Source organism: Carlito syrichta, unplaced genomic scaffold (assembly GCF_000164805.1).
Source record: "Carlito syrichta isolate Samal-C Ts95f unplaced genomic scaffold, Tarsius_syrichta-2.0.1 Scaffold303123, whole genome shotgun sequence".
NCBI classification, from domain to species: Eukaryota; Metazoa; Chordata; class Mammalia; order Primates; family Tarsiidae; genus Carlito; species Carlito syrichta.
In genome coordinates, this window is record NW_007247219.1 from 51,606 (window position 1) to 61,867 (window position 10,262).

At 36.9% G+C, this 10,262-nt stretch overlaps 1 protein-coding gene across 4 annotated transcripts in view; it reads left to right on the forward strand.

The window, feature by feature from the left end:
* The first annotated feature begins 1,364 nt into the window (after positions 1–1,364).
* The window catches only part of RBFOX2 (RNA binding protein, fox-1 homolog 2), a 221,432-nt gene continuing 212,534 nt past the window's right edge, over positions 1,365–10,262 (forward strand). For all 4 annotated transcript variants that reach the window (XM_021712199.1, XM_021712197.1, XM_021712198.1 and 1 more), the window contains exon 1: positions 1,365–1,466. In XM_021712199.1, the coding sequence (XP_021567874.1) occupies positions 1,365–1,466 (102 nt within the window). The remainder of the gene's footprint in view (positions 1,467–10,262) is intronic.

Genomic DNA, 10,262 nt, shown 5'->3' on the forward strand with positions numbered 1-10,262 from the left:
GAATTGGTGCCCTGGAGCTGAATCTCTGCCCTGCAAACCAAAAATATAATTTTCCTGGGTGTGTCTTATTTTTATCCACTCCCTTTCCTACTACAAGTCTCTGACCTGCTTGGAGTCTTTCCTACTTGGTCACAATTGATGTCTTGTCTTTCAGAGTCATATAGGGCATAACCATTGGGTTGATTCCATGCCTCGCTATCAAATATGGCTCTGAGAAAGAATTACTTCTCTAGAATGGAAGTGGGCATATAAGCTAGAAAATGAAACTCTGGTTCATATTGAATTATCATTTGGGGAGAGTGAATAGCAATTTCAAAATTAGAGTTGGATTAAGCAAAGAAAATCCTAGTTACAAATCAGCTGATATGTGAGGTGAATATAGCTAGATTTTACTAGAGTAGAAACCTTTATAGGAACTGTCTGTGATTCAAGAACTTTCATGCATTTTATGGTAGATCTATGATTATAAAAGAATCATTTTCTAGAAGTCCAGATTCTTCCTCTGGAGATTATTAATTTCTGTTAATATCCATAGGAATTTCACTAATAACAATATCAGCATACTCTCTATTCAGTCCCTTGAGCTCAGCAAGTGAAACTACTTTACATTAATTTTGCCAGTGATTTTTATAATATCCCTGTGTGGGATTTGCTTTTTAGACGAGGATGTGAGAACTTGCTCCAATTTACATAGTAGGTCAGTCTTTGGGGTGGGGATTTGGACCTAGAATTTGTGGTTCCAGGCTTAGTGTGTTTGTTCACTGGAGCGTGCAGTCTTTTTTACCTCCTCCTCCTCCCCATTTTTCTTCCTATGATGGAGGAAATCACATTACGAAAATAGCCGGAGAATTCAGTCTTCTAGAGGTTAGAGACTTTTCTCCTTTTAGGTGTGGAGTTCCCAATCTTTGGCTTAGGATGTTCAGCACCTAAAATGTCCCAGCTGTTTCTTTGGGGGGTTTTGCCTACTTTTATTTGTTCTCTTTTAAACATTTTCCTGTTGGGAGGAGGTGAGTGTGAGAATTTTCTCTCTGCCAACCTTATATGTGGGACAGACAGTTTGGCTGTTTTTAATGCTCAGTAGATATCTCCACTTACTTTGGATTGGGGGCTAGAGAGGAAGAAGTGAAGCAGCCACTTTGGGGTGGGGTTGAGGGGTAGAATATAAGAAGGTGGACATTTTTCTGTGTTTTCTTAGTCATAGGACTCTGAATCCCAAGTAGCTAAATTTAGCTCAGGTTCCTGTTGAAAGCATCATTGGTGTGGGGGGTGGGGGGGCGGTGGTGTGGGAAGAACGGAAAACCTTTTTGTGTATCCTGTTCCATGAAGCCAATAGGGAAGCAGGAGGAGGTGAGGTTGCCATGGAGATGGTAGCTGTGTGCAAGGGGAGAGCAGCAGGGTTTAGAATTCCAGGAAGGAAGAGAGTGATGTCATCAGATTCCATGGACCAGCCCAGGAACCCCTGTGAGGTTGGTGGGGAGTTGGGTGTGTGTGGGGGGTGGTGGAGTGGGAGTTTATGCAGGGGAATTGTGGCTTCAGTAAGGTGTGGGAAGTCCAGTTCAAGCAGAGAGGTTGGTTGTGTGGAATTGTGCTGATCTGCATTAATGCCTGACTTTAAAAAAAAATCTATAAATCGTTCTGAATTTGCAGAATATTTTCTTTGTTGAAAAAGGACGTATTTATTTAACAAAGGAGCTCTTCTAGGTGTAGAAATGTAATATCTTTTTAATAGTTATATCCCTGTAGCATTTGTGTGTGCCTCTATCCCTTGTATGTGAGGGCGTTATGTGTGCATATTTTGGATATATACCTTTGTATAATGTCTTTTATGATGCTGCATGCAGCTGAATGCTTCACTCATGCTTGATTATGGTACTTATTTTTTATATGGATGGGCGTATGTAAATAAAGCACACTTAAGAAAATCTGAAAAGAAAATCGGAACATTTGCTTTTGCAGCAGAAAGGAAAACTGCATGCTTCAAGACAGTTGTTCTGAACACGTACATGTTTGTATTGATAGTGGAGGGCACATGTGTTTCTTTTGGTGTGACTAAGAGGTTGTTTTGTTTTATTTTGTTTTGTTTAAACAAATATAACAGAACCTGTGCATTCAAATGATATTGTCCTTCAAAATAGTCACCTTGGCTCTGGTGACATAACCATTGCGCAAAACGTAAAGAACTCTCATTTGGAATCGGCTTCAGAGATGAGTTATGAGGAAAATACCTGACATCAAATTTTTCATTAAAATATACCTCATTAGACTCTGGGTTTCTTTGATTACCCATTTTCTGCTTTTGTGTTGTCAAAAAATCAAATCTATGCTCAATTGATGAGCTTTTATCCTATTCAAAGATATTTAAAGTCATAGGTTTGGGTTTTGAAGGCATTTTTATTTTCAGATCAAGAGCTCTTAGATTATTTAGTTTTGCAGTGGCAGTGTTTTGAATGATGATAGCATCTGAGGAATAAGAATGTAGCCTTTCCAGGGCGACATCTTCTGAGCTGACCCATTTGAATTTATTTGTTCAAGTGTGTCTGTTAAAATCAGTGACATTATCATTGGGTAATGTGGTAAGCAGCTTTAGGTGGTGTGTCTGAGAGTACAGACTCTTTGGAATCAGACTGGTTCAAGTATGAACTCCTGTCTTGCTACTCACTAACTGACCTTGGAAAAGTAGCAGTTTCTTGGTTTGTTGGTTTCCTCATATATGAAATGGGAATGGTAATTCTATAAGTACTAACCTTACAGTGTGGTTTGATGATTGATTAAGTAAGCTAATATTCAAAGCACTTAGTCATTTGGTATGTTCCCAGTCAGTGTTTGATGTAGTTGTTGTGATTAATAATTGTGTGTTTCTTGGAAATATAGACATATGTGTTAGAATGTGCCTGGAGATAGTGTAGCCCAGCAGTCCCAGTTCTGTATACTTGGTCCACCACATCCACGGATTCCACATCTGAGAACTCAACCAATGGCAGATTGAAAATATATATTTTTTAAAAAACCAATAAAAATTAACAATGCAACACTAAAGATAATACAACTAAAAAATGCAGAATAACAGCTATTTACATAGCATTTACATTGTATTTGGTGTTATAAGTAATCTAGAGATGATTTAAAGTATCCGAGAGGATATGCATAGCTTATATATAAAGACCACACCATTTTATATGGGAACTTGAGTATCTGTGGATTTTGGTATCTGAGGGCGTTCCTGAAAACCAATCCCCCCTGGACACCAAGGGACTGCTGTATTAAAATCAACCTGGGCTTCATCCCAGACACTGCTTAATCCAGGAGGGAGGAACCCAGAAGTCTGTAGTTCTGAAATGATTCCCAGGTGATCAGAAAGGATTGGGAAGCACTGAGTGTAATTGATTGAGGGAATTAGATTTTATTAGTATTTAGGTGGTAGAGCCTCCAGCCCAAGACCCAGACGCTTCAACATCTCCTAGGAGATGTAAGAATTCCAGGTGCCACCCACAGCTCATTGAATTTTTACAAGATACCCAGTGATCTTTCTGCACACCAAAGTCTAAGAAGCACTGCTTTTCATCTACTAATGGGAATAATTGGGTGATAACCACAGGTTAAAGATGAATTAGCTCTGAGTTATTCCCATTGTTGGAAGGGAAACAGTCTGGCTAAGTCAGTGTATTGATGAGCACACTTACCTTCCCTATAGCTTGGCAGTATTGCTTTGGGATAAATGCTTTTCTGGACTAAGCCGTTTTGTTATCATGTAATAGAAAAAAAGAGTTATAATTGTAGCTCTGGCTCTACCATTTACTAGCTATTTGTCTTTGGTTCAGTCATTTAACCTCACTCTCTTCACTTGATAATGGAAATAATATCCAGAAATAGTGTATATAAATTATTTGGTGCTTTGCAGTGCGCATATGTTAGTGCCTTTTCCTTTCCCCTCTCCTTCAACCTTTCACTGACAAATCTGTATAGTAAATTCTAGTCCCTCAGAAACGGCCACCACTTGAGCCCTAATACCTTCTCATCTCTGAATTCCTTGCCTCTTGCCCTTTTCCCAACTCTCTTACTTACTTGTTCCTACAGAAAACTGTATTATAGTCTTCTCTGGCTCTTTCTACAAAGTGCTTTTTACTTAGTGGTGTCTGTTATCTAAGAGGACTGGAAGAACCATGGACGTTGAATAACGGAGCTGATACAGGATCGAGGTTGGACGAGGTCTGATGGAGGCAGCTCCTTTGTAAGTTCTTCATAGCTGACCTTGTGTTTTAAAAAGTGAAGTTTGTGTTCTTTGAAACTTAGTGTGAAGGAAAAAAAAAGAAACAAAAAACCCTCAGATGGGTGTGAAGTCTTTTAGGTTGGTGCCAAGCAGGAATTAACATGGGAATTGTCAGATCATTGAATTGATAAATAATGAGCATTAGCTTCTTTCTGACTTGGAATTACTATAATAAAAGGAATTTCAGGAACTTGCTTTGGGGACACCAAAAGTATATGGCGTTTTAGGTCAGTGAGTTGGCAGTTGTAACCTGTAGGGCACTGGAAGCAACAGCAAAGTAGGAAAGGTCAATTTTTACTCAGTCTTACAGATCTTAGGAGACTGAGGGATAAGGTTGGATTGTGAACTCAAAGCATAGAATAAAAATTGTTAGAATAATAACTTTTCTTTATAGGGTAGGCCCACTTTTAGTTGCTTTATATTATGCCTAAACTTAATATCTTTGCAAGATGTAGACATAATCATATTTATTTTACAGATCAGAAAGTTAAGGCCCAGAAAGGTGAATAACTTGTCCTAAGTTACTCTGCGAATAAGCAGCAGAGGTGATTTGACATCATGTTGAATATAATGTGAGTGAAGAGACTTGTCATAAAAGCTAAATAGGAATATATGTATGTATAAAATAAATTAAAATATTACTATTTTGTCTATAGTGATCTTTTTGGGGCAGAATTGTTAATTTAAATTTAACCTATAATAGTCAACATGGCAGCCTATCTTAAAGGGATTTTTTTGAGTATATTCAGGAATACAGAATATCCCTTTGGTATTTATTTCCTTTTTATTTGGAGGCTAATTAGGATATATCTTTTTTATTTATTAGTGCCAAAGCTTTTGAAGTCTTCAGTTTGAGTTTGAATTGAATAGCACAACACAAACTAATTTGTTGATGGTTATCAATTGGCATTTTCAGTCATAATAACTATTCACATAATCATTTCTGTTATTCCATTCAGATCCAGATGCAGATAATTATCAATGGTTACACAAAGTGAATTTCATCTTTTCAGTTAGATTTCTAAGTTACAGTTGGAAGAACCCCAAATTAGAAGACTTGGGTTCCAGGCCCCCTTTTGTTAACTAACCGCCTGTGAAACCTTGGACACATCTCTTAAACTCAGTGAATCTTAACCATATCAATCTAAAGGGAATAATGTTATCTATCCGACAGAAATGTTATGAGTAGGAGGGTGTGTTTGCACCAACTTCTGCTAAAAGCTTGAGAAAGACATTAAAACCTTGTGCTACTTTGGTTTTCTCCATAAGGTCAGTCTGTGTTATATGAGTATGGTCCAAGGTGAAGAGGGTGCTGGTAAAGTAACTGGTTTAGAATTAGGTGATTTCTGTGGCCCCTCATATTTGTCAGAACTGCCTGTGTTTCTGTATGTTGGTGAACTGCTGTATACAACTAAGACATTGTTTCATACCATTTTTGTTCTTTAGCAGGGCTACCTCATTAAGGAACAGGAGCTGTATAAGTCACTTTGCATATATTATCTTAATCCTTGTAAAAACCCTTTGAGGTGGGTAGTGTTCCCATTTAAAAAGTGAAGAGTTTGAGAGTGAAAGATGAATTAACTTCCCACAGTCATGGAGCTAGTAAGTTGCTGAAGACATAGGTTAGTGTGATTCCAACAACTGTCCTCCCTGCCATACCTCACTATGCAGAGTATTGTGACATATCAAAACTAGAACATGGGCTTATGCCACAACTTGCCTGTACCAAAAGAATATAATGACTACTAAATAATTATATTCTTCACTGCCATACACTTGCGGTTAAAGAAGGGGGAATAAACAAGCTTCACTTAAGAATGTTCTTGATGAAGGGGTACAAATTTGGTTAATCCTCCATCCTTAATTATGCATCTTTTTAATCTTCTGTGTGACAACATGAATAATATACTTAAAGCACTGTTTGTTGCATACCAAGTATGATGGTTATATAAAGGAAAAATGCTTTTGTGTGTGAATGAGTTGTCATCTGGATTTTTTTTCATTGAACTTTTTTCATGGAATACCATTTTTACTTGAAAGAACAACTGATAGACTATGGTTATTCTGGCATTTTATTATAAATTATGAAGTGACCTTGTCATTTCAAGGAAAACAGTAATAATATTTGTTGCCAATGATAAGATTTGAGCTTTCAAGCAAAATTTAGAATTTTGGAAAATTTATATTCCAGTCTATGATCTTGACAGCTCAAGTACTTATAAAGACTTCTGATGAGATTGATGGTGATATTTGTTAATGTGATTTTTAAAATTATTGCATAATGAAATGTGTTAACATTGAGAAGATCTTTATAACTTAGTGAACTTGTATTTTATAAATGCACAATACATAATGTTACAAGATCATGATTAGGCAAAAAGTTCATTCAAAGTGCGGTGGATTTTAATATGACAGAGTATGAAAAAGCTCATTGATATGATTTCAGATGCCACATTGCATAACCTTTGGTATAGTATTAAAGAAGAATATTCAAAGATATGTGAAAAGACTATTAAAATATTACTTCCTTTTCCAAAGACTTATCATTGGAATACCAAATTTCCTTCATATACCTTAACCAAAATAGTATTGAAACAGATTGAATGCAGAAGCAAGTATGAGAATCCATTCATCTTAAGTTGGATGTTAAAGATATTTGTAAAAATGTAAAATAGTGACATTCTTCTCATTTTTTAATAAATTAAACATTTAATTAAATTTATTTTTATAAAATATTTTTTAGGTTCACATAATGATTTATTGCTGGTTTTAAAAATAAATTAACGTTTTAATAATTACTCAGTTATAGTCTCTAATAGGCAAATATCAATAGTTATAACCCACATAAGCAAAAGCTTTTTAGGGTCTTTAACAATTTCTAAGAATGCTACAGTGTTCCTTTTTTAAATTAGGAGAAAAGTCATACAAATTTTTATTTAACGTGTATACACATGAGCCTTCAAAATGAAGACCCAACTTCCCAGTGAATTACAGAAATGTATCTCAGGTTACAGGAAGAATGAGGGCTTGCATTCTGGTGAAATGGGTTATGGGAGTGGGAAGAAGAGGAATTCTATTGCGGGGCAACCCATGATTGGTAGAACAGATGGAGGAAACCGAAACCTGAGAGACAGACATAGATTGTGGAAACTTGGGCCAATGCTGATTTCACTCTTACCCTCCTTTCCTTTAATAGATAATGAGATAACAGTGAAGGGAAGGAAAGGCAATTGTTCTTCTTGGGGGGCCCAAGTAGTTCTTATGAAGATAGAGGAAAAATCTCCTCCAGTGCCTATTGATTTTTTTTAGGGCTTTTAATTCAAAATATTCATTATACTGGAGAGCCATATTTTGGGGTAAATCTCCCTGCACCCCTTCATTCCCCCTATCTGGAACTGCCCTAAAAGTGTCACATGTTGGCCAGGCTTGGTGGCTCAGCCTGTCATCCCAGTCCATTGGGAGGTCTAGGTGAGTGGATTGCCTGAACCTGTGGGTTCAAGACCAGCCCGGGCAACTTGGAGAGACTTCTTCCCTATAATAAATAAAAAATTAGCAGGCATGGTAGTGCATGCCTGTAGTTTTGGCTACTTGGAAGGCTGAGATGGAACGAAAAAAAATTTTTTTACACATTAAAAGCTAAGTTGGTGACTGTGAAACAGAAAAATTGAGTCAGAAGCCGAGTAGCAAAGGATTTCATTTGTGTTAGTCCCATTGAACAGCTACGTCTCATTTTCAAAGGGCATTGCGGGAGGGCTGGTTTTCTATAGGTGATGTTACAGCATTCTGACATCAAAAAGTTTGAGAATTGGTTCCAGGCTTTATTATGTTCTTTAAAAATAATGTTTGAGACCTCTTACATTCATTCTGTAACTAATAAATGGGTCTTGACCCACAGTTTGAAAAACACTGGGCTAGAGTTACAAGAAAACGTTGTAAAGGGAGGTAGGACTTTGCTGGGCTTTACTTGAGTTGATGTGTAAGAGCATGCCGAGGTGTGAAGTAAATTGAGTAGAGTTTATATCTGGAAATTAGCTATTTGTTGTCACCCTCCAAAACCCCATTCAAATCTTGCCTCCTGTAAGTTCTCTTCTTTGTAGTTTCTTCATTTCTTTCCCACTCAATTTTTTTTTTTTAATTGGAGTCTCACTCTGTTGCCCAAGCTAGAGTGCTGTAGCACACTCACAGCCAAGCCAGCATCAACCTGCTGGGCTCCCAGCGATTCTTCGCCTCAGCCTTCCAAGTAACTGGAACTACAGGCGCACACTACTGCACTCAGCTAGTTTTTTTATTTTATTGTAGAGATGAGGTCTCACCAAGTTGCCCGGGCTGGTCTCGAACCCACAGGCTCTGGCAGTCCACTTGCCTTGGCCTCCCAAAGTGCTGGAATTATAGGCTGAGCCACCGAGCCTGGCCTCCCACTCCATTATTAATTATGTGCACTTATTCTCTCTGGGCCTTATATTTAGAATTTATTGCATGGTTTATATTTATTAGTTAATATGCCTGTCTCCCTTATTAGACTGTGAGTTCCTTGAGAGAAGAATACCTAACTTAATTTCTTTTCATTCCTACCACAGTACCAGACACATAAAATCCCTCAGTAAATGTTTGTTGAAGAAATAAATAAATGGAAAGAAAAAGGGAATGACCAGTGAGGCAAGGCTTAGGATGTTTGGAACTTAATCATGTAAGCAGTGGAGGGCCATTAGCATGGGAGTGATGTGAGTGGTGCTTTAGGTAACTAACCCTGGCCCTAGTAGGAAAGCTGGGAAGGGGTATGTGGAGGCAGCTAGATCAGCTAAGAGACTATTATTACAGTTATTTAGGGAGGTGACCCAGGCCTGGATTAAAATGAGTGCTTTTGTCATAGGTAATCCTGAGGAAAATTTACAAAGCAAATATCAAACAAATATTGTGTACTTATGCTGAATATTGTGTTAGGAGTTTGTGTATATCATCTCATTTAATCTTCACAGAATCTCTTAAATAGATACTGTTATCTTCATTTTTTGATGGTTAAGTAGAAATAATATATGTTCATTGTTGAATAATTAGAAAATGCAGACGGGGAGCTCCCCCACTTCTAAGACATTTATAACTCATAAATCCAAGCTCAACACCAAAAACATATCACTGTAAACATTTTGGGATATATCCTTCCAGAGTTTAAAAAAGTATATGTTTGTGTTATATATGCCTGAATATGAGGAAATCCTGAATATAAATCTTTATGCTGTTTTTCCTTTGAAACGATAGGCTAACCTAAATAAAGAAGCTTGTAAAAAATGTATTTTTTTATTATAGAGTTGTGGGGTACAAGTGAAGATTTACTACATAAGTAGGCTGCATGCAGGTGAAGTTTGGGCTTCTAGGTAATACGCTTTTAGGGAAGTGGATGAAATAGGCAAATGTCTACTTAAAATATTTATTAATTTATGTATACAAAATCTATATAAATTATATAGTAACTTAGAGACTTATCTTCTATGTTTTTTTTTTTGGAAAAAAAATGAGTACATGCTCTACTGCATCAGTATCTGTATCACGGCTTAGAATCACTTTGAATCTTCAGTTTTCCAGGTTACAAATTGAGATATAGCACCTTTTTTGAATCTGTATCTATTTTACTTCCATGTAGCTCAGTCATTTTTTCATCACCCTCAAAAGAACCCCTTACTCATTAAGCAGTCATCCTCTGTTTTCCCTTACCTCCAGCCACTGACAATCAACAATCTGCTTTCTCTTTCTATGAATTTACCTGTTCTGGAGATTTCATATAAATGGAGTCAGATAATATGTGAACTTTTGTATATGGCTTCTTTCACTTAGTACTGTATAATGCTTTCAAGGTTTATTCACGTTGTAGCATATATCAGTACTTCATTCCTTTTTATAACTGAATGATATTTCTTCATATGTGTATACCACAATTGTTTGTCTCTTTTTTTTTTTTTGAGTTGGAGTCTCACTCTGTCACCCAGACTGGAGTGCAGTG